The sequence below is a fragment of the Arabidopsis lyrata genome, assembly GCF_000004255.2.
Source record: "Arabidopsis lyrata subsp. lyrata unplaced genomic scaffold ARALYscaffold_5, whole genome shotgun sequence".
In the NCBI taxonomy this organism is placed as follows: domain Eukaryota; kingdom Viridiplantae; phylum Streptophyta; class Magnoliopsida; order Brassicales; family Brassicaceae; genus Arabidopsis; species Arabidopsis lyrata.
Window position 1 is genome coordinate 19,146,334 of NW_003302551.1, and position 25,358 is coordinate 19,171,691.

The following is a 25,358-nucleotide window of genomic DNA, read 5'->3' on the forward strand; positions in this document are numbered from 1 at the left end:
TTTGCTAATCTATATATAGTTTCGTAATTAACTACTACTACTAGGTTATAAATAAAAAAATTAAAACTAGAACTAGATGTACGAAGTGGTTGGTGGGCCAGGGGTGTTAGGGTAAAAGTCCCTCCCCTCCAGTTTCGATTCTTCTTCTTGTTGTTATCAACATTACATTACGTGGGAAGTCTGTCAGTTGGGTTTTGGCCTAATTGGTTTACCTGATAGTCAGAATTACAGGCGGCCTGACTACCCCTAGCACTTAGTCGGAAGGCATTCTAAACTCGGGATAGGCAAAGTGGTAGCCCGAATGGCCTAGCCGTTAACACGGTGGACAAGTCCACTATTTAACACCTCGGTGCGTTCCTAACGGGGTCGATAAGATTTATAAAAAAAAAAAAAAAACCTTTTGAACAGCAGGTGGACCAAATTCATAAATTCGAGTTCCAAAGGACAAGGTTGGGAAGAGACTTTTTGATATATCCGGTTCGAAAAATAAAAAATTACGAGTGGAAATACTCTTCTGTAAGAAAAAAGGGTAAATATATATGTCTTTAGATCAAAATAATTACATTCCTAACAAAATTCAAAAGATGTTGTTTATTTGAATTGATTAACATATATTTTACCTTTTTCTATAAATTCTTACTTTTGATCGAAAATTACTTATAATTAGAGTGGAGCAATAAAAATTTGACTGTGTAATGTTGGCATATCAACATAGCATTTAATTTAATTTACTTTGGTTTTAAGTTTTGATGAATCAGTCAATATATACTAGATATTTCTTCTTATATAAAGAATATTACATTTGATCGAATTTTGTAAACAAATGGTTGTATTAGTGACAATAATGTGTGAGTAAATTATAGACGTACTTCAGCGGTAAAAAAAAAACTGTCTAAATGTTTTTCAATGATCATATCAACATCCGTACGTGTTTCCATTTTCAAATAGATTGACAGTTCCAAAATAAATAAAGTTTCATATTTGTACATCCGTGGTTGTAATTCTTTCACGATTTTACATCTACGCAAAATAGAATCTTGTAGGTATATATATGATTTGACTATTTTCTTCTCCATTTTCTTTCTCGTTATTACTGACTCTTTAAGCTTTAACCAATCTACTATACATTTTTGCAACACTTTTTGAGGTTCCTAATCGGGTCAAATTTTATTTAATTTTGATCCGGAAATCTTCAATCGGATCTTTCCTTATTTTTGACAAAATTAAAAAACAAAAATTAATCAATAAAATCTAAAAAATATATATTTTCTCAACTAATTACTATACCTAAACTCTTTATTTATGGCATATTCTCTACAATTTTTATAGATATAGAAATCAAATATAATTATTTAATGCTAATATAACAAATTTGAACTAATTTCCTAAAACCTCTCTACCTAATTAAAACATAAATATATGATTCTCATTTCACTTTTATATGATCTTATATTTATATTATTTTGAACTATTCTAAAATATATATACTTAATAAAAAAATTCGATTTTTTTCTGCATATGCTATGATTCAAATTTTTTAAAACGGACATATTACTCAATCGATGAAGAAAAAAATATGTGTACAATCTATATTAACATTTTTGAAAAACAAATTTGCGCGTTTAATCAGGTCGTATTTTTTTTTTACTCTGACCCGGAATTGAGTCATTCAGATATTTTCTTAATTTCTACAATTATCTAAAACGGGACAATATACCACGGTGAAATCTTAAAATTAACAAATCGAAATACAATTATTTAGTATTTTAATATACATTTTAAAAATATTTTTACGGGTTGGTCTAAAAACACACACTAATTTAAAAAAAATATATATATATATATATATATATTATAGAAACTATTTGAAAGCAAACTTTTAAATTGACTCGAATTATATGTCTTTTAAATAAAAGTGTTATTAAAAGAAATAACAAAATGATGTTTAATTTTACGGGACATGATTATATGGTGGGACGGGTCGGATTTGGATTGATATTAATACAGGATAATATATCACGGGTGAAATCCTGGGATTAACAAATCAAAATACAATTATACAATTTTAAACACAAAACAAAACAAATACAACTTAAAATTTTCATTTTTAGTTACAACGCATGTGACTCGCAATGTACAACAAAAAATATTATATACAACAAATTCATCAGTTTATAAAAAGACAAAAAAAAATCAAATAATTAACCCGCGGTGTACCGCGGGTAACAATCTAGTTATATAGTAAAACGAATAAGGAAATCAAAATATGTAAACCTATTGAAGAATAATCCAATTTTGAACCTTTTTGGATATAAGACAGCCACCATCCCTTCCTGTCCGATAATAATTGATGGCTTTTTGAAAGGTTGATTTGTTTTTGTTTCTCAACATTTAATTGGTTTACAATGATTCATTATCTCTTTTCCGATTACAATTTACAAATTTTTGTTGTTTATAAAATTTAAATTTATAATGACTCGACGACAAAAGTAAAATTGTGTTTTATTTAAAAGTTAAGAAAAAATGTAGCATATGATGTAAATGTTATAACAACCTTTTGAATATGTTTTTCTTTGATTAAATGATTTTATGAATGGTCCCCGATATTATTCTATATGTAATGATTTTAATGCAAACCCTTAGACGACGAAAGCAGAAACCTTTAGTCGGGCATTAGATGTTGCCAGACTGTTGCAAATTAGTATTTGATGTGCTAGCAACTATTTTTTTCGTCTCTTTACGATTCTGCGGATGTATACGTATACATATCTAATGTGTTGTAACTCGTAACTAAGGCTTAAAAAAAATCTGTAATTAGTGATTTTCAAACTTTATAGGATTGTCTGTCTTTATGATCGATCTGATTACAAAAATTTAAGGAGACCTTGGTGAGGATTTTCAAAAACGATATCAACAAACATGATTGACTATGATATATATACAAACTTATTTCATTAATCTAGTATACTTAAAACATGAACTGTTTACAACGTTATATTGATATATTTGAATCTGAGTTTCAATTCCAAAAGAAGATTCATAAATATATTGCCTGCCGTGGAAAAAAAAGATTCACATTTAGGGTTCTCTTTTTCATTGAGCTAACGAGTTAGGTTGTAAATATTTTTGTTGATCTAAAGTTAAGTATTGAAACCAAGAAAACGATATGCGGATGCCAGAGATAGTTTTTAGCTACGTACCTAAGTATTATTGAGAAATTTAAGACGAATAACGCATGATATCTGCATGGATAAATGATTCCACCTAACGCACATGGATATGTAAATTTATAATTAATGAGATTGCTATCTTTTTCTCGGAGACCTAGCTCTTCGAAGATTTAATGGCGCGATACACGTCACTCGTCGTCGTCACTGCTACTCAACGAATTGGACCCGCCGGGAACAAATTATTAAAGCCGCAACTACATTTCAGTTATTCAAAGAGAACTTGTCGAATCTCATTTAGTGTATTAAAATTTGTATTATTGTTAGTATAAATGTACAATACTAACATGAGTAGTTTTTCGTGTCAAAAACCTTAATTCATCTTAAATGTTTTTGGATTTTGTCCACTTAACAAGAAAACATGTGTTTTACGAATACCATATTAGTAGCAGAATAGTCGTTAAACTATTTGGCGACTAAATCCAATAGTTGTAAATCGATAGACGCTAAAACAGATAGTCATCATTACTGTAGTCGCTAAAAGACGACTAATATACACTATATAACTTATCAGTTGTAAAATAGTCGTAAAATTTGATGACTGATTTACGACTAATTTACGATTAACTCAGTTGAACATAGTCTTAGTAACGTAGACATTAAATAGTCGCCAAATTGTTAGTGTATATTTGACGACTAATTAGTGACTAATATTGTAGCTCTAAATATTAGTCACTACATAGTCGCCAAATGGGTAGTGTGATCTCTTTGATGTCTAAATAGCGACTTAACTAGTTGTAGGGAAGAGAGTAACCCGTGGATAAAAACAATTCTAAAACTTCGTAGTTTCGTACGAAAGTCGATTTAAGACAAAATAAATAATTTTGAAGTACTGCAGAATGGACGGAACAAAGTGGTGGGTTTGCTTTTAGGTGACCTCTATAGTATCAATTCCAATCCTTAAATTTGTAGTAGTACCAAAATGCTAGAAAATAGAATCTTCTTTTAACTCTCATGGGAGAATAAAGAAAACATATTCCATTCATATTTAAAGAAATATATATAGACACACACGTAAACACAAAAAGAAAGCAAAAAATATGAGGAAGATTAGCGAAACGAGAACTCTACGTACCAGTTGGGCCATGGAGATGTCTTTGTCTGTGAGTTGAAATCTGAGCTGGAAAACATGCATGCCACTAAAGACTAAACACATTGATGCTCTAATATACCTATACTCATGGATTTATAGATGAAAATCATTTCTTTCTTATATTGATCACGATCAATGAAAGTTTCCTTTTCATTTTATCGCAACTTTAGTCTATATATATATTTCAAGATTCTTCTCAATATCGTTCTGGAAAATCCGATCATTAAGAAAAAACATATATAGGATCGAGTTTATACGATATATATATATATATATCCATTAGTCGTCGCTCATGTGTAAAAGTTGAGAACGCTTTTTTTACCTCTCGATTACCATAATGTTTGAATGTATATTAAGTTTTGAATCGCAAAGAAAAGGTGAGAGTTACATTGAAACATATTAAAATGGACCCAGTATTAAGACGATGGTTGTATAATGAAGCCAAATAATTGACTTATTTTGGAGATACGTGTTGACTTCAAGTCGATAGTTAGAAAAAAAGTCAAAAACACACACAAAAATACTATATATACCTGACAAAATTGGCAAAGTAGGCACCTTTAAGAACATTAATTTGAAAAATAGACATTTTTTACAAATAATTGGCAAAGTAGACACTTTTCTCTCTATTAGAGAGCTTTGTGTAATGACATAGTTATCCTTTATTGTTTCCTTCATATATTCTCTGTCTTTTTTGTTTTCACTTAAATCATTTTATTTACTTTGTTAAAAATATTTCATAAATTTTTTAATCACAATAACATATTAATCTTTAATTTTTTTATGTAAATAAAATGTCCAAATTTGCTATATTTCGCAGATATATAACGTTTTATTTTACTTAATCTCAACTTGACGGTGTAAATGATAATGTTAAAAGTAGTATACATATGTTAGTGTACGACAATAATGTAAAAGATAATGCATGATATTGATGTAAGAAGTGGTATACTAGGTATGACAGTGTACAAAGTGGTGTACAAACGATAATCTATAGTGGTGTACCAACACATCGTGTACCGTCTACTTTCACACATATTGTACACCATGTTTATAATAGAGAGAACTATTTTTGTCGGTGTACTTGATGGTCTATGAGATAGTGTACAAATATCAATGTACGAAATGATCAGGTGTACGAGCGTTAGTGTACAAAACGATGTTTAAAGGATACGAGATTGGTATACGACATGTACAAATCTTGGTGTACACTACAAGAAAATATACAAACCATCGCTTCTCTTTAATGGTGTACATCACACTTTTCCACCATCATGTTCAATTTGGTGATGTACACAATCATGTACACTGACAAAAATAGTTTTCTCTTTTTGAAGAATAAAAAAAACTTTAAAAGAACAAGAGTTTTTACAAAAAAAAAAAAAAAAAAAAAAAGGAAAGAAAAATAAAATAAAAATGTATCCACACATATATATCTCTATTAGGCAAGGTTAATTTGGTATTTGATATATTATTTTGTTTTTTTGTCTATTACACCCTACTCTATCTAACAAAAAGCAAAAGGTGTCTATTTCTCAAAATATTTTAAAAAAGTGTCTATTCTTCTAATTTCTTTTCAAAAGGTGTATATTTAGCAAACAAACCCTATATACCTCGAGTTTTCTTTCCACCATTTACTAGTATTTATGAATAGAGCATACTGACATGAATTATGTGGTTATACGTACGTAATTCCCTGGTATTGTTATCATGTCCACATTCATATTCAACATAGATTTTTTTTTATTGACTATTATATGAGATTTTTATAAGAAAAAACAATTTCAACACATAAGAAAATATGTTATAATCTACTATATATCATAGACGATTATAACATGTAATATAGTAGTTTGTATTAGTTTCATTGTTGTGCTACTATCTTAAATCAAATCTGCATAATGCATGTTAATCAACTTAAAAGAAGATATATACATATAGGATTAGAAAAGATTAGACGGGGTTAGTCTCTGATTGTGGGTGTGTAAATCAATCGACACCTTACAATCCATAAGTTTTTGCCAAAAAGGCCAAAGATAACGAAAATGATGGTCTATCAGTATTTTGAGAACGTCAATTACTACTTAGTCCTTGCCCTAATTTAATTAACAACTGCAGTATTGAACTATATATATACCCCTATTGATAAGTTACTCATCTAATTATATAAAAGTTAGCCGAAAATCAGTGATCAAAAGATTTTTTTACAGTTTACTGACTTTACTCGTGGTTTCCTGCCATCTATGATTCTGCAAAAAAGGAAAATTAAATCACCCCACTATCAAACATAGCGTCATATATTTACCACTCGAATTTTCTTTAAACCAATTGAGTTAACTGAAAAATTGTTACAAACTTACAATCACTTTCATGGAATTGGTTGTATTCTCGATCTATTATCCTCGTAATAATAATATATATGTCAGTCTGTCGGCTGTCTTCGAATTATCTTTCCCTTGTAAAGTTGAAGACTGGTTTATCAAAAATATAAAACTAGAAAAAGCTTTAGAAATGAATGCAGACAAATGAATACGATTTAAGGGATTGAAATTGATTGATTTGATTTCGAATGCAGAAAGCACGAAAACGAAGGTTTTAGAAGTGTCATTTGCACCTAACGCTTTTGTTATAATTCGTTTAACAGAAGCGAAAAGTCATTAGTCCACAGATATATATACATTTCAATAATTAATAAAGGCAAACAAAAATGAGCTAATTATTAACTCTTCAAAATTCATTGGCAAAGAAAAAATAAAAGACTCTACGGTATGTGTAGGTTCACATTCTAGAAGTCATTCTAATTGCAAAATAAACGTCTTCAACCAATTGAGGAAATGGTTTTAAAATGAAAGTTCTAATTAAATATTGTAGATATAACAAAAGTGATGCTATCTTAATTATCAGAAAAATACCATTGATTTTGTAAAATATGAATGATGTACTTGATATTTGACCAAAAAAAAAATGAATGATGTACTTGATCTAATCATAACACAAGTTGACGAAGAAAAATTTTAAACCCTAATAACCATACATACCAAACTTTTTTGAGAAATTGTTAAAAATGCCCCTTTTTCAATACCCCTTTTCAAAAATGCCCCCTTTGAGAGGTATTTTTACATAAAAGAGGTATTTTTAAAAAATAGACATCCAAAAGGAGCATTTTTGAAAAGGGGTATTAAAAAAGGAGCATTTTTGTGAGTCTCCCAACTTTTTTTTCATAAATAGAAACCTTTATAAAAAAATCCGAAAATTGTAATCATAATTGTTAATAGTTAATACTGATATAACTGATCTGTTGACTACGAGCATTACAAAAATACAATTTATATATCAATTTACGTATAAACAATCATGGAAAAGTAGACAGAAACACACATTTTCAAAAAGGGGATCCAATAGCGTATTTGAGCATTATCATTTAAATATTTAACATATCAAACAATGACCATTATTATGCAAATATAATTCTAATCTTATTGTAGGAGAACGAACAGACAGTGCAAAGAACGACTCATATCAAGCAATAAAGCTGACTCATATCAAGCAATAAAGCTAAGTAAATGTGACAAACATGAAAGAAAAAAAAAAAAAAAAAAACTATGTGCTTTTTTTATATCTGCCTCCAAAATCCGAATCGGAGAACATAAAACCCCCCAAAGGGATCTCTGTTCTGTCTAAAATAAAAAAGCAACCCGAAATGGGTTTAGTCTTTTGTCTTGCTGGTCTTTTGGATGATTAAAAAAAAAAAGAAAGAATGATGATGATGATGATGATGATGATGAAGAAATGCAAAACTGGAGATGGTAGAGATTGGTCTCTCTTAAGACATGACTGACTAATGAGAGTCGACCAGACTCACCTCTACAAGCCTCTCTACTTTTGAGGAATATAAAGAGGCTTATGAAAAAATGCAGCCAAATGAGAGCGCCAACGATTTGGTTTTTCAAGGACTGAGCCGTGGAGAAATTAGGAAGCAACCGTTGCAGAAGATTGCTTCTCAAGTTTCTCCTTTAGAATCTCGGCTCTTCTCAGCTCCGTGTGCTGAGCTATTGTGCTTGCGAGTCCATGGTAGTGCGGGTCTAGTGTCTGGGTAAGGCTTTGGAACCTTGGCGAGTCTGATACTTGCATTGCTATATAGATAAAAAAAAAAGGAAATTAGATGACAATATGTCAAATCTATACATGGCGAAAACAATATATAGAGTATCAATTCTCTTGTACCTGTGACTGCATCCATGAAGAGTACGAAAGGATCCACTTCATCAATTGGAGAGTCTAATTCCTCGTCATCGCTAAAATCATCGTCTGAAAAGTCATCATCGTCGCTGTAAGAGCGGAAGTCCTTTGCCTAATGATAATACACAAAGGAAGTAACTTAGTGAGCTACTACGACATTTTACCTTTGCTTAGATCAGAGTAGAGGATTAGTTTAGGGTCAAAGAAGACAAACCTGTGCTGCTAACTTGCGGAGTGTACCTCCATCAGTTTCATCTGGATTCTCGTCATCCCCGTCCTCATCTTCATCATCTGTCTGGAATTCATCCATGTCGTCGTCATCACCATCTTCTTCTTCTTCCTCCTCTTCTGCCTTTGCAGCTTCTGTCATAAACGTTCAAATAGGAATATCAGCGAGGTCTGTTATAAGAAAAATGAGAGATAGTAAAAGGCACTGACCAGCAAGTTGATCCTTGTATGCCACTAAAAGCTCGAGAAGAGCCCTGAATACATGTGGCAAAACCTCTCCGGGTAATTGACCAGCTGGAAGATTGAAAAGTGATGTCAACCCCAAGATGCAAACTTTCTTATCATGTTCTCTGCATGTGAACCAAGGAAGAATGTTATATGAAAGAAATGGGCGGAGAAGAGAGAGGGAACGAGATAGAGGTTAAAAAATATTAGATTTACCCACCTCTTGAAGTTAGAACGTGCACCACTCTTCTTCTTTTCTTGCAGCATTTGGAACCATAGAGTAAAAATTTCTGTTGCGATACCAAATCGTTGCAGTATACCAAGTGCCAAAGGGGCATTGTAGTAAAAGGCATTTGCAACCTGCCCAAGGGTATCAGAGCAGTATATTCAGCGATTATTGCCAATACTTAGCTTAACTCAGTGAAAGACAGCTTAACAAAAGCAGAAATTAACTCTATGAAGCTAAAAATTAACTGCCGCTACTTTACTTACCACTTCAACCAGAAGGCACTTGAAGGAAGATTTCTCAGCTCCGCGTAGCCGATCAAGTGTTATTCTCAGGTAGGGCTCTACCCATTGATCCACCTGGCCCTTGCATGTCTGAAGCACTATTCCTAATAGCTTCGGAGCTGGCTCAAGGTCACTGTCATCAATATTTTTATTCGCCATAAGCTGCCCATGAGAAAGAATTAACAAGTTAAACCAACATAAGTATGTGTACAGTGGGAGGAAAAAAAGGATGAGGCCATCTACTGTTTTGTTTATATGAGTTAACGTACAGCAACTATCAGATAGTGAGCTTACCACAGAGATCACATTCCAAAGATTTTGCTGGTAATCTGGTTCCTTGCAAGTGAGATAATGCCCAGTCCCCCTGGATATATAGTTGTGCAGCGGGACCAATATATCTAATGATATCCAAAAGAACGATCAAACAAAAAGGAAAGTAAATTAGAAAAATGACTGAAACTTTATTGCAAAGGAAACGGCAAAAAAAAAAAAAAACCCCACTGCAGGTGTCGTACTTGGGAAAAAGTCAATAGCCCAATCCACGAGTGCTTCCATCATTAAAGGCCATAGACTCCACATGTCCAATGATATTGTAGGTGAAAAAGTAGTAATATATGAGACGATCTCCAGAACTTCTTCAAACACATCTGGACATAAAAATATATGAATGAATCACCATGATTAAAACAAGCTCCACAAACGGCACAAACCGCAATGCATTCAAAGGAACCGAAGAATTAATAACATATGGAGTCTCTTATTATGCATACCTTGACCATCAGTTGTCAGCATTTTCCGCATTATTGGCAGCAACTGTGGTTCAATCTGACCATAAAGATGAGGGAGACTACTGATAGATTCAAGAATGGTACTGATGGCACGGAGACATCCCACTGCAGCCAATGCACCAGCATCATCAGCTTCATCGTCACCGTTGTCAGTGTCGATACACCTCCAGAATGCACTGGCCTGGAATTAATTAACAAGAACAAGGTATAATAGTGCTAAACGTAATACAACACTCAAAACGGGGACACAACAGAAAATTATCTTACCAAGTTTTGGCACAAACCCAAAGCATAAGGAGAAATCTCCTCTCCAAACTTATACACGATAGTCTCTAAAGTAAAAGCAAGGTCTTCGTTTTCAACTTCATTCATTAGCTTGAAAAATTCTGCACAGCACAAGTCCACCCCGATTATTTCAGTTGATTAACATGATGTTTCGTTGTAGCGTAATACTGTGAAATGGAAATACACATAACTTTCAACAAATCATTCGTAAAGCATACCATCAAGAAGTTGGGGAAGAACTGGGCGGATTTCATCTAAATCTGCAGGCAAATACAGTTAGTTGAATTTATACTAATCCGCGTTAAATACAAAAAATCAGGAGATGGAAAAGGGTGGGGATATCTTAGGAAGAGATAGAAACATATTTTTGATGGTGCCGATACTTACTTTTGCAGGCTTCAATAAAGGAACGCAAAGCAAAAACTGAATCCACCCGAACAGGAAGTTCTGGATCACGCATTCCGGAGATAACACAATGCAATGCCTTTGAAAAATTGCTCTGGTCTAAGAAATTGATATGGGCGTACTGCCCTGCAACCCATGCAGCCTACACAGAGGAAAAATGTGGAGAAATAAGCTTGACAAGTATTAGTATAATAGTATCCATGAGGTGAAAGTTATATGGTTGATGCAACATCGTTTAACACAAGTTGCTTTATCACAGCAACCCCAAAGCAGTGTCTAAGCAGGCATATCATATACCAAAAAAAATCATCCTTCGAGAAACTTCACATGGTAGTGATGAACAAGTATTTATGTTACAGCGGCTTCACAAAGTAGTAATAGAGAACTTCAAACATTTGGAGATGGAGAAAATTTTAAAACGTCTTCAAGCACATGCATAAATGATAATGAATAGAGGTAAAATTTGCATAACAGAAACGGACGAGAAGGGGGCTTAAACAACAGAAAAGGAGTCACCAAAACCTTAGCTCTAAGATGACCAGCCGGGCTGCTAAATTCAGGAAAAACATGTTGCACTAACATATTCTCCAGTTCAGATTTGTAGGGTTCATTTTGCCTAAGTTTATCACAAAGTGTCCCAACAGCAAGCAGAGCACCATCCTTAAGGTGATAAGGCTTATCTTCCAGAGGTGCTTCAGTATATCTAAAACAAAGAAACAAAGTAACTCTATCATGTGATGATGTCACAATTATATAATACCCTTTCTATTATTTGTAGATAAAGTTTGAAGGTACCTCTTAAAAATGTCCACGATGAACTGTATAAATTTTGGGAAGTTGTCTTTTCCACGCTTTCTGACCAGCTCAGTCACAAAGTCCATAGACGCAGTCCTGGGACTGTATAAATCTTCAATTATATCTGTAGAACAGGTAATGTTGTTATAAAAATGTATGTTTTCGGATTATCCAAACAAGGCAAGGAAGACTTTAACTACATACCATAACCCTTCCTTACATACTCATGTGGGTCTTCATCCCAAAGCATTTGATCATTGTCATTGAAACACATTAGTGGGAAAACTATTTCAAATAATAGAGTGTCAAGGTGGGGCTGCAGTAAGTTGTACATGCTATTCTTCGAGATACTGCAAAGACACAAATAGCCATAAGAAGTCTGGAACCCTATAAATGAAAAACGAAAAATCCAGATACAGAACCATTATCAGTTTTCAAGGAAACAATAGAAACTGCAACTAGAAAATCTACCCAAAACATTCTAGCAATGGCTCTGATTACAAGGTTGTGAGAAAAGGTATGATTACACCAACGGTTTTTTAATCAAACGGAAATATTACTAACCAAACTCTCCATTAAAGCCAAAAAGATCATATCCTGAGGCATCAGGTGCAATGATTTTTCCAGTTCAATAGATCCAGAGAACTCATATTCAGATAAATTTCTAAAGTTGATCAAAAGTAGGCCATAGAGAATATCCGACCTGTTGCTTAGATATTGAAGAATTAGATTGATGACTCTATCCGGAAGATATCCACCAATACGAATGGCATTCAACAATTTCAGGTGGCACTCTAATATCTTGGCTGCGTAGTTCATCTGGAACATTTGGGCGAAGGCTTTGTTATCTGGATTCTGGAGTTTCAGATCTCCAAACCTATAACAAGTTTTCGAAACTGTTAATTTAAGTTTGATGAAAAAATGCTAGGTTGTAAGTTAATGGTAAGATTTTCAGGTTCCCGCATACCGAGTGTATAGCCTGTTTAAGATATGAGCAACCCACTTCTTGGCCTTCCACCATCCCCAGGATTTTCTAAGCTCAGGGTCTTCAGGCTGACCTTCTACGGGAACAGGACGTTCCAAAATGTTTAGGAACAGACCCATCCAAGCATTAAAAAAGTTTGGATCAAACAATGGTCTCGGAAGCTCTAGCTGTACGGAACAAGGATGAAAGAGAATTATACGAAAAACTTCAAGGCAAACCACCTAAAACCCATAAACTCCTTACATAAAATGAAAATCCAGGAATTTCTTTAGTTGGAACCAGGAAGCAGGCAGTGATGAACCATTCATGATAATTACCACAAGATGTACAACTTACATAAATACATGACCAGAATATCTTGCAAATAAGCTTGATATGGTCTGCCACTTCGAGAGAAGGATTTTCAACATGGACAAGTTTGTTAAATATATTCAAAAGGTGCGGAAACGTCTCCTCGACTACTCGGTGAATGGGTGCCCTATCTTCATCTGACTTAAACCTATAAACAGAAAGGGGAAAAGCAGAAAGAGAAATTTTTTAAAAAATGATTATATGAAGCTATTGCCATGATGTTCAATATGATAACTGATAATCCGAACTTTTCGCGGTAGACAGAAACCACACAGCATGTAACCCCAACTTCCCTAAATGCACAGCTCTTTTCTACTAATTTGCTACTGATAAATATGCCATGCTTTGCATGTTCAAGAGTTGATACCAAGGCGGAAACATAAGCAAAAGATGGCAACAAAGATATGAACTCTCTATGACTATCAAAATTGACCAGAGTAGATAAAATCTACAAATCACTATTAAGTGGCAAAAAGGTGTAGAGGAACTATAAATGACCAGGGTTTTTTCAGAGGAAGAACTAATAATAATAATAATATGATAGGCCAATTGCCAATCCTATGCTTATGACATGAACTATGAATGAGAAGGCGAAAAACCTGAGCTACAATTCTTACGCAAATGGTGATATCAGATAAACAGATTCATAACATAAATAAAAGTTGATAAAGCAGACTAACTCGTATTTTGAAGATAGTATCCTCAAGACAAATAGCGCTCCATAAACTTGTTGTTCTTGCAAGTTGTGCTTCACCCAGTCCAGGAGATGGGGCCATTGCTCAGGATAGTCAGCGTAAATTATGGTCTTCAGGCACTCTCCCATCTGAACTCTGCATCATACACACCAATAACGAGCTAGAATAAGGACCAAAAATAAAGAAAGGCTAGCTTTCCTATCTATACTTCATTGTTAACATGTATACGTATACATAATTAAATAAAGCCATAGCACTCTACATAACACAAACATATCAGTCCGTGGACAAGTTAAACAAAAAAAGTCGATTGTCTTAACGAGTGCTGCTAGAAAGGTGTACAAAAACTGCTACCTCAAAATCGGAGGAACTTGAGAGACATATACAAGAATCTGGTCCCTGACAACATTCTTATCACTAGGCAAGATTTTGTTCTGATCACCTGCATAACAAAACAAAAACAATGTAATCCAAGCAAGAAGCTAACATAACAATACTTGATTAATCAACAAACTAAATAAACAAATACCAGAATGAGGTTCCCAGTGCTTAGCAATGAAATTCTTGAAATGGATACTAGCAGATTGGCGTACAGAAAGATCAGAGCCACCATCAACAATTATTTGCAGTATCCTTATCAAATGCTGTGGAGTGTGCTGCAACTGCAAATAAAAAAAAAATCGAACTTTTCAATCAGAATTTAAACATTAGATAGCACAGTCAAATCAAGTCAATCTTACGAAGAAAAAAAACATCTCATACTCGGAATTTGGATAAGCTTAGTTCTCTAACAATTCTAAAAAAATAAAGAGAGGAATCGAAAGTAGAGAGGACGGAACAATAACTAGAAGAAAATAAAAAATCAGTGTTTACCTGATTAAGGCTCTGCTCAGCAGCTCTACGCTCATCGGGATTGGGACTGAAAGCAGCCGCGCCAACGATTAAGGCGAGGCTAGGCAGATCCATCTTGAAATTCACAATCGGCAAGTCACGAATTTCAAATCTCCTCCCGGTCGTCTCTCCGGAGGAAATCGACGAGACGAGAGTCAAATCAAGAGGAAGAAGAGACGACGAAGACGAAAGAGAGAGAGGTATAAGAGAAGAAGGTCTAGGGTTTTAAATGGTTCGTTGGTGTGGTTAAGCCTCACAAACGCGCGTGGTGGTATAATAAGTAAAAAAAAAAAAAAAAAAAAACACACACGTGACACACACAATACAAAAACCGAGACATTGCCTGGAGCTAGTCCTCACGCCTTCGGTCGACGGACACTTTTCTTTTTTGTTTTTTTTTGGTCCGTAAATAATAATTGGGTTTATTATAATACAGTATAGAGTTATTGGTTTATGTAAACCGGGAACCAAATGTTAGATTACCCTTGGTTAAACCAGAACATTCTAGTATAAATAGAATGTATCGTTGCAACAAATCATTAATAAGAATAACAGAAAGATCTTCATCTTCTTCGTTTCTTCTTCAAGACTTCACTTCACTTGCTTCAAAAAGTGAAGTTTTACAGATTCTCCCTGGTTTTCTCGCAATGGTGGAGACTCAGTTTAAGACTTGTGTCAAGGCAGTCAGATCGGACAATGCTCCGGAGTTAAAGTTTGAGACATTATTCAAGGAAAAGGGGATCATCTCATACCATTCATGTCCAGAGACACCTCAACAGAACTCGGTTGTTGAGCGAAAGCATCAACATATACTCAATGTAGCAAGAGCATTGATGTTTCAATCTGGTGTATCTTTGGAATTTTGGGGAGATTGTGTGTTATCCTCAGTGTTTTTGATCAATCAGCTGCCATCTCCACTGCTCTCAAATAAATCTCCATTTGAACTGCTTCATTCTAAGGTACCAGACTACTCATTACTTCGAGTCTTCGGTTGCTTATGCTATCAATCAACAAGTACTCAGCAACGGCATAAGTTTGAACCTCGAGCCCGAGCATGTGTATTTCTTGGTTACCCTGCAGGTTACAAAGATATAAGCTTCTGGATTTGGAAACAAATACTGTTCATATATCACGACATGTGGTATTTTTTGAATCAGTCTTTCCTTTTGACAGCAAGCAAGAGATTCCTCAAGATATTTTTGAAGAAATGGGATACAGTGCTTCTGATGTTTCACTAATAAAGCCAGTTACACCAGTTGCTTTAGAAACACACGAAGCTACTCCATTACCCTGCTCTTCGTCTTCAATACCTGTTCCAACAGAGTCTAAGCGCCAAACAAGACCACCAGTACATCTTCAGGATTATTATTGCAATGCAGTCCCTATTTCTGATGACATGAAAGATATTAGGTATCCTCTTTCTGCCTATATCAACTATAATCAATTGTCTGAAGAGTTTACTGCCTATATATGTGCTGTTAACAAGTATCCAGAACCATGCACTTATGCTCAAGCCAAGAAAATTCAAGAATGGCTTGATGCTATGGAAATTGAGATTGAAGCACTGGAAACTACTAATACTTGGACAGTGTGTTCTCTGCCTGATGGTAAGAAACCAATTGGTTGTAAATGGGTGTTTAAAGTCAAACTCAATGCAGATGGAAGTTTGGAACGCTTTAAGGCTCGTTTGGTAGCGAAAGGTTATACGCAAAGAGAAGGCTTGGATTATGTTGATACATTCTCTCCAGTGGCAAAAATGACAACAGTTAAGCTTCTTTTATCTGTTGCAGCTGCTAAGAATTGGAGTTTGCATCAGTTAGACATTTCCAATGCTTTCCTCAATGGTGATTTGGATGAGGAAATTTATATGAGCTTGCCTCCAGGTTACTCAATGAGACAGGGAGGATCTTTTCCTGATAATGCTGTTCTTAAGCTTCAGAAATCATTATACGGTTTGAAACAAGCATCTCGACAGTGGTATTTAAAGTTCAGTTCGACATTAAAGGCTTTGGATTTCAAGAAATCTCATTCGGATCATACTCTTTTCACAAGAAAACAAGGTGATATCTACATTGCCTTATTGGTTTATGTAGATGATATTGTGATTGCTGGGAACAGTGATGAAGCAATCGCTCAATTGAAGAATGATTTAGCAAAAGCTTTTAAACTCAGGGATTTAGGTCCTTTGAAGTATTTTTTAGGCTTGGAAATTGCTAGATCAGAGAAAGGCATCTCTGTTTGTCAGAGGAAATACACTTTGGAGCTATTGGAGGATACTGGTTTGTTAGGCTGCAGACCCTCTTCTATCCCCATGGAACCGAGTCAAAAGTTAACTCAGCACAGTGATGAGCCAGTGTTGGATGAACCAGAAGTTTACAGAAGACTGGTCGGTAAGCTAATGTACTTAACTATTACTCGACCAGATATTACATATGCTGTTAATAAGCTATGTCAATTCTCTTCATCTCCAAAGCGCTCACATCTCAAAGCAGCTCAGAAGGTTGTTCACTATCTGAAAGGAACAATAGGCTTGGGTCTGTTCTATTCTTCTCAGTCTGATTTCTGTTTGAAGGCATTTACTGACGCAGACTGGGGCTCTTGTGTTGATTCTAGACGATCTACATCAGCCTATTGTATGTTTCTGGGAGATTCCTTAGTCTCATGGAAATCTAAGAAGCAGGATGTGGCATCTTATTCTTCTGCAGAATCTGAATATAGGGCCATGGCAATGGCAACAAAGGAAATTGCTTGGCTGGTCAAGTTACTTGATGAGTTGCAGGTTCCTCAAACAAAGCCTGTTCCGTTGTTTTGTGACTCGACTGCGGCTATTCACATAGCAAACAACTCAGTCTTTCACGAGCGTACAAAGCACATCGAGAACGATTGCCACGTTACCAGAGATCGCATTGAGCAAGGATTATTGAAGACATTGCATGTGAAAACAACAGCTCAACTTGCAGATGCCTTAACAAAACCTTTATTTCCTTCGCTCTTCAACTCTCTCATAAGCAAGATGAGTCTTCTTTCTATCCACGTCTCATCTTGAGGGAGGATATTGGTTTATGTAAACCGGGAATCAAATGTTAGATTACCCTTGGTTAAACCAGAACATTCTAGTATAAATAGAATGTATCGTTGCAACAAATCATTAATAAGAATAACAGAAAGATCTTCATCTTCTTCGTTTCTTCTTCAAGACTTCACTTGCTATTAAGAGTAGTAAACGAATGATATAAGAGGACAAAATTTTAAAATCTACTTAAGAGACTGAATTAGTTTGAATTTTTTCCACTGTTTTTAGTTTCTTATTTGATTTTTTGATGATAATATTAAAATTAGAAATATCCTAACTTCATATTAAAAATCCATTATTATCATGGATAGCAGGAATGAAGTTGTGAAAAGTACATAGAATAATTAGATAAAAAAGATCCTAAGGACCAAATAATATTAATCATAACAATAACAATACTTCTATACATGCATATACTCTAATTGGAGTATATTTTATTAAATTTTGATATGGTAGGGAAGACTATTTATAAAAGTTATTGGAGAACAAAAACATTTTATAAAAATTAGCTAAAAAAGAAAATGATGAGTAATCTTCTGAATTTAGTGGGCAATCCGACCTAAGGGCATATGCAACGCCAAAACAATTGGTGTGATCTTAGTAATTTAAAATTAAGAAATAATGGGAGCAGTGCCGGCTCTCCCCATGTGCGGGAGTGCTCATGCACAGGGTCCAAAATTTTTTTGTCTTTTTTTTCAACTAAATTTATTAAAATTAGGGTCCAAATTTTTTTTTATATATATACATAAGAAATTAGGGCCAATTGTTTTTTTCAGCTCAGGGTTCTTGATTTTTTTGAGCCGGCCCTGAATGAGAATAGTGCGTTTAGTTCTTGGGTTTAGTTCTTGCTCAAGACCTGTTTTTGGCCCTGTTCTTGGGTTTGAGTCTTATTTTATTTTATTTTATTCTAAGCACACCATTAAGATGATATTCCGATAATTATCGTCTAATAGACAACTCATTGATTTCATCTTACGTCAGTTACAGTTCATCAAATGCGAATTATTTCTTAACTTTTTAAAATAATAGCAATTTCTTTTTCCATTCGGATTATTTGGTTGGTTGTAAATGGGCTTCAGGAGTAGCGCGGGATATAAATGGGCTTGTAGGACATTTGGTGGGCCACAATTCTCAGACGCTTTTTCTTTCTCTCTTCATTTTTTTTGTTGTGTTGACAGCTCTCAAAAAGTAAAAAACTTTTCTTTTCTCAAAAGCTCATTATCATTAGGGTAGAGAGAGGAGTACATAACATGTAAAAAGCTAGTACTAGTATTTAGTATTTCTTTATCACTATCTTGTCAACTAATCAATTTTATCATTTTCTTGATAAGTTATTTACGTGGAAAACAATATATCTTCATACCCCATTTTATTTGGAGGATGTGTACAATGTCGAGACTAGTCGTTGGATCTATTCACATTCGTTGAAGAACGTTAGGTACTGTTATAACTCACAGCCTCTTTCTCACCCAATGTACACTTATACTCAAATGCCTAGTGTTACTCTTATGTTATACAAGAAAAACAAATATACAAGAAAAAGTTTGATCGGTAGTAAATCTCTAGTCTATTTACGGTAACCAGAGAATGGTTGTTACACTATGATCATCAAAATCAAGACCAAAGAGTCACAAGAGATCTAAACCATCGATTCAATTTTGGTCAACGACTCGAACTCTCAACATAAGCAAAACAGTCAGTCGTAATATAAAGACGCACCGTTATATACCAAAACAAAAGAAAAGGCAAAGAGGAACTAATAAACGGACCATGAGCTCCACCCAGACATACGAGCCGTTATTGACTCGACTCCACTCCTATTCTCAGATAACTGAACGGTCTTCGCCGGAGATAGAGGAGTTTCTACGCCGTCATGTATCCACGGTGACGCCACGGTGGTGGCTAAAGCTGGCCGTGTGGGAGTCAAAGCTTCTATGGACACTCTCTGGAGCCTCTATAGTGGTCTCTGTTCTGAATTACATGCTCAGCTTCGTCACCGTCATGTTCACCGGCCATCTCGGTTCTCTTCAGCTCGCCGGCGCTTCCATCGCCACTGTGGGCATCCAAGGTCTAGCTTACGGTATCATGGTACGAACTACGAAGGCACATTTGAGTTCATAGAGCAAAAAACAGAGTGAAAAACACAAAACATTTGCTTACCATTTTCAGTTTGAGTTTCTTGATTTTCTGAATTTTCGGTTTATGAGGAACTATAACCAAAGATCAAACATTATTTTAAGTTTTTTCGCAATTTTTTCTTAATTAAACATGTGATTTGTTTTTTTTTAAAAAAGGTGAAGTCTCTGATTTGTTTATTGTCCACTACATATTTTCATCGGTTTCTCCTTATCGAACATTCTTGAGTTTTAAAACGTTTTGTGAATCAAATTGACTAGTTGGGAATGGCGAGCGCGGTCCAGACAGTGTGTGGTCAAGCGTACGGAGCGAGACAGTACTCGTCAATGGGAATAATCTGCCAACGAGCCATGGTCTTGCACCTTGCAGCTGCATTCCTCCTCTCGTTCCTCTACTGGTACTCGGGTCCAATCCTAAAAGCAATGGGCCAATCCGTAGCCATAGCACACGAGGGTCAGATCTTTGCACGCGGAATGATTCCACAGATTTACGCTTTTGCCCTCGCTTGCCCGATGCAGAGGTTTCTTCAAGCTCAGAACATAGTGAACCCTTTGGCTTACATGTCTTTAGGAGTTTTCTTGCTCCACACGTTACTCACGTGGCTGGTTACCAACGTGCTGGATTTCGGCTTGCTTGGTGCGGCTCTGATTCTCAGTTTCTCATGGTGGCTGCTTGTGGTTGCGAACGGTCTGTATATCGTGATGAGCACGAGTTGTAAGGAGACTTGGACCGGGTTTTCAACTAGGGCATTTACAGGGATATGGCCTTACTTCAAGCTCACGGTAGCTTCAGCAGTCATGCTATGGTAAACACAAAGCTGTTTGATTTGACTATTTAAGTCTCTGGTTTTAGAAAGCTGTTTCCAATTTGGAATGAAATATTCTGCAGTTTGGAGATATGGTACAACCAAGGGCTAGTGATTATCTCTGGTTTACTCACCAATCCGACAATTTCTCTAGACGCGATTTCGATTTGGTATTTCTTCACCGTTACTTATCAAAATACCGATGAATCTCAATGGTTATATCTTGAACCGGTTTAGTCATTTTGCAGCATGTATTACTTGAATTGGGATATGCAGTTCATGCTTGGTCTAAGTGCAGCAATCAGGTATTAACAAAACCAAAAAAGAGCATTCAGTCTTCAGTTGAAATGATCCATTTGGAAACATCATACCTTTTTTATGTTTTTGGTCAGTGTGCGAGTGAGCAATGAGCTAGGAGCGGGAAATCCACGAGTGGCTAAGTTATCAGTAGTGGTGGTTAACGTTACGACGGTTCTCATTAGCCTAGTTCTCTGTGTCATTGTGCTCGTGTTCCGCGTCGGCCTTAGCAAAGCTTTCACGAGCAACGCAGAAGTTATAGCTGCCGTCTCTGACCTCTTTCCTCTTCTCGCCATTTCCATTTTTCTAAACGGAATCCAACCAATTCTCTCAGGTAAAAAACACACACAAAAGAGACCTTTTCGTGAATGCTTGATTGATCTTTGGTCTTTGTGGATTGATAACTTTTGTTGAATTGGTAAAAAGGGGTTGCTATTGGGAGTGGGTGGCAAGCAGTGGTGGCCTATGTGAATCTTGTTACTTACTATGTCATTGGTCTTCCTATTGGCTGTGTTCTTGGCTTCAAAACTAGTCTTGGAGTTGCTGTATAATCTCTCTCTCTCTCTCTCTCTTTCTCTTTCTTTGTATTTATATGTTTTGTATCATACAAAATTTGGGAGGTTTTTCTTTACAGGGGATCTGGTGGGGGATGATTGCAGGAGTCATACTTCAAACCCTAACTTTGATTGTTCTTACACTTAGAACCAATTGGACTTCCGAGGTAAAACAGTGACAAACCTCTCTCCCTCTCTCTCTGTCTTTCTCTAGTCCAAAGTTTTTACCTTTGTTCTGCATCTGTTGCAGGTAGAAAATGCAGCTCAGAGAGTAAAGACCTCGGCAACTGAGAATCAAGAGATGGCTTACGAAGGCATTTAAGAGAACAGCAACAGCGACTGTTTTTTTTCTCTCTTTTGGTGGCAAGAGATATAATATGAAATAAGTATCCTTTTGATTCTTTAAGTTATTTCATGATTCAGAAAATATAACATTTTGTTAACTACAGACAAAAATAATGGACGACCTACTTAGTCCTCTTCTGCAAAATCTTATCTTGTGGCCTTAGATGATTACAAAAATAAAATTTTCCGCAGTTTTCATAACCCCACAAGTTCTTCCGTCGGTAAGCTACCATAACCCAAAGACCCTTCTTGTGGTTTATCGTACAAGACAGTTTCTCTTGCATCATCATCATCTCCATCATCCTCATCCTCATCATCACTAGATTCACTACTTATATCTTCCTCCTCTTCATCATCATCAGATCCATAAACTCTAGCAACAATGGTTGCTGTCTCATTTCTGAGACCAGTAAGTTCCTTAGCTTCGTCTAGCTCATCTTGAGTTGAATACAATGATAATAGCACATTCTTAGCTTTCTGATCAGGTGGTACCCCACAACTCTCCATCTCTTTATACCAACCAAGAGCGCTCCCAAAATCCTTGCACCTCCCAGACGCATCCATGATAGTTGTTAAGATGGTTTGATTCGCTTTGATGCCACTTAACCTCATTTTCTCATATACCTCCATCATCTTCTCAACATCGTTCGCTTTCGCATACCCTTTTATCATTGTCCCGTAGGTGACTATATTCGGTTCAAATCCGTCTACTTTTATCCTCTTGAAGAATTTCTCAGCACCCTCCATGTCAGAGGCATTCACATATGCTGATAACATAGTTGTGTAAGACCAGAGATCCGGGAAAATTCTGCAAGGGAAACATGTTAATTGCTTATCAATTTTCAATTAAGTAAACAAGATGGAAGTATTGTTTACCTGTCCCGCCGCATGCTCTTAAAGACAGTCTTTGCTTGCTCCACCATCCCAGAAATAGCAAATGCATCAAGCAAAATGTTATAAGCTTTATGTGTCGGCCTGAAAACGATAAAAGACAAATAATATATCCGAAAGAGAGGTCTGCTTTGTAACCTCATTAGCAATAGCAGCAAAAGAATAGTTGTTGGAAACCAAAAAACTGACCTTACACCAGCATCAAGCATCTCTTCAAAAACAGATAGAGCTTCTTCCTCTCTTCTGGCTCTTCCATATGCTTTGATAAGTAAAGCATAACTTACAACGTCCGGTTGAATACCAGATCTTTGCATCTGAAAAGTTAAACATTCAGTTAAAAGGGTTAGATCACTACTATTACAGGCCAATAAATACTTAAAAGAAGGGATCATTCAAATCACCTGGTCATAGATCTTAGAAACTTCTTTATAATTAGTTTCGAAAGACATAAGGCTATTGTAAGTGACGGTAGACTGGGGAACTCCTTTCCCAACCATAGAAGAAAATACTTTTCGAGCCTTATCATAGTTTCCAGCCTTCTTGTACATGTATATCATCATGTGATACATTTTTTGATCAGGCTTCAATGGCGATTTCTTCTCATCTAAAAGAGTCTCAAAAACCTCTTCAGCTTCTTTAAATTTGTCCCCCTCTACAAAAGTCTTAAGTATAATCTGATAAGTTACAGCAGAAGGCTCTGGGCCTGAAGACTGCATCCTCCGAAATATCGCTTCAGCATTGTTGCACTTGCCTCCTCTCCCATAAGATTCCATGAGAGCGGTATAAGAAATCACGTTTGGACTCGAGCCCATCTTACTCAATACACTCAAAACCCTTTCAGCTCCGTTGAAGTTTCCTAGTTTCCCATAAGCTGTAATGAGCATCAAAAAGTCCATTTCACTGAAGTTCCACCAGTTCTGGTATCTAAGCCATTCAAGAATCTGGAAATCAAAAGAAAGAAAGGAACCAAATATCAGATACAACCTGAAAACTTTCCCATTAAAACTAAGAGCTTGCAACTGCCAATATTCAAACATTGCGGAGAGTATTCACAGTTTCTGTCATGCCGTAAGAGAAATTCTTCAGGTATAAATAACAAACAGACACAGCTTTTGGCAGCACCACTATTGAAATACTCAACAGTCGATTAAGATGACTCATCTAATATCTCTATCAAGATCCAAGACCAACTTCATGAATTTCGTTCAACCAATCTAACATGAGATATACATAAACCAATTCTTTCAGATTCTAACTTGTATCTAAAAGGCTCAAAACATAGAAGGGAGTCATTCAGTCTCCATACCTCACTGACAAGGTTCCATTTCTTAAGCTGCTTAAATCTAACCAAAGTACCCAAAACAAGATCCCTGGGAAGACCTTGGTCACCGTCAGTTCTGTATTGCCTAAGCACCGGAACTGCAGAACCCGTTGATTCAATCTCTAGCATTAGCCCTCTCCATCTCTTCTGATCCGTCTCGTCAGCTGCATCCTTAAAAACCTCAATTTTCCTCCTCTTTTGCAGGAATTTCCTTGGAGCCAGCATTCCCATACAAACAACTCTGAATCGGTTTTGGATTTTAACACCAACATTGATAATATTGTTATGTAGTTTCCTCTGGCTGACAAAGCAAAACACACAGACGAATTTGTAAATGAAAAACTAAAACTTTTATTAGCCTAAACGAAAAGAACATAAACCCTAACAGTGGCTATCCTCAAATGATAAACCCATTTAGACACAGCTACCGCTTACACAATCAATTGAATTAGACCAAACCCAACACAGGATTTTTTGCAGAAATTCCGAAAGGCGGCCCCTTTATGCATATAATTATCCAACCCGTCAATGGAAAACGAAAGGAAAATTCTAGAACAAAAGCAAGTCCAAAATGAAAGCTGTTCCAAAAGGTAACAGGAGTAAAAAGTAGAATGGAAACCTGTGATTACTTGTTGGAACTGAGACAAACGGCTTGAAAATTACAGCCTGTGACATCTAAAGTTCGCAGCTTCTTCTCTGTCGCAGCAGACAAGAGGAAGAAGAAGAAGAAGAAGAAAGCTACTCTTCTCTTATCCTTTAAAAGTTAAAACTTCAAAGTGGATATTTTTTTAACTTTTGTTTATAAACATTTATAACCTCAAAATTTAATTCAGTAATTAGACACAAAAATGGAGGCGGGGTTTCATGGGGTAATTGACAATGATGCCCCTATGAGCACCTGCTATTTATTTACACGGCCCTACGCATGTTCAATATTTTGCTCATGTGCAGAACAAAGATGAAGAAAGAAGACTCGTGAAGTCTCGAATTGTGTAAGGTAATGAACTAATAATGATTGTATGAAACAGATTTGTAGAGTCAGAAGAAAGATGATATTTTGTCTTTGAGTTTTATGGGTCCTTTAAGGAAATAATACCAAATATTTTCACGTTATTTTGGATTGCACCAAAAAAAAGTTTGCATCTGAAATTTGGTAATCTATCTTACTGGATGGATTTGTGAGGAAAGAAAAGGAATTTGACCACAATCAATGGTGTGA

At 35.5% G+C, this 25,358-nt stretch overlaps 3 protein-coding genes across 3 annotated transcripts; 1 reads left to right on the plus strand and 2 right to left on the minus strand.

The window, feature by feature from the left end:
* Positions 1-7,699: 7,699 nt before the first annotated feature.
* Positions 7,700-14,958, minus strand: LOC9314323 (importin beta-like SAD2 homolog). Its single transcript, XM_021024821.1, has 22 exons — positions 14,700-14,958; positions 14,356-14,488; positions 14,181-14,268; positions 13,812-13,961; positions 13,117-13,279; positions 12,763-12,947; positions 12,499-12,672; positions 12,000-12,145; positions 11,796-11,919; positions 11,523-11,703; positions 10,983-11,142; positions 10,814-10,855; positions 10,578-10,696; positions 10,293-10,491; positions 10,038-10,169; positions 9,817-9,920; positions 9,505-9,684; positions 9,233-9,372; positions 8,998-9,137; positions 8,774-8,922; positions 8,545-8,671; positions 7,700-8,453 (listed from the first exon to the last, which is right to left on the minus strand). Exons 1-22 carry the CDS (start codon positions 14,790-14,792, stop codon positions 8,290-8,292), a joined length of 3,093 nt encoding a protein of 1,030 aa, XP_020880480.1. The 5' UTR covers positions 14,793-14,958; the 3' UTR covers positions 7,700-8,289.
* Positions 14,959-19,342: 4,384 nt separating this feature from the next.
* LOC9314324 (protein DETOXIFICATION 41) lies at positions 19,343-22,072 on the plus strand. Its single transcript, XM_002876440.2, has 8 exons — positions 19,343-19,878; positions 20,187-20,731; positions 20,815-20,901; positions 20,980-21,036; positions 21,124-21,362; positions 21,455-21,573; positions 21,663-21,749; positions 21,833-22,072. The coding sequence occupies exons 1-8, from the start codon at positions 19,561-19,563 to the stop codon at positions 21,902-21,904; spliced, it is 1,524 nt and encodes a 507-aa protein (XP_002876486.1). The 5' UTR covers positions 19,343-19,560; the 3' UTR covers positions 21,905-22,072.
* On the minus strand, positions 21,966-24,931 carry LOC9312555 (pentatricopeptide repeat-containing protein At3g59040). The gene is made up of 6 exons (XM_002878210.2): positions 24,759-24,931; positions 24,125-24,440; positions 23,220-23,759; positions 23,008-23,132; positions 22,804-22,902; positions 21,966-22,735 (listed from the first exon to the last, which is right to left on the minus strand). Exons 1-6 carry the CDS (start codon positions 24,812-24,814, stop codon positions 22,123-22,125), a joined length of 1,749 nt encoding a protein of 582 aa, XP_002878256.1. The 5' UTR covers positions 24,815-24,931; the 3' UTR covers positions 21,966-22,122.
* Between the last annotated feature and the right edge of the window lie 427 nt (positions 24,932-25,358).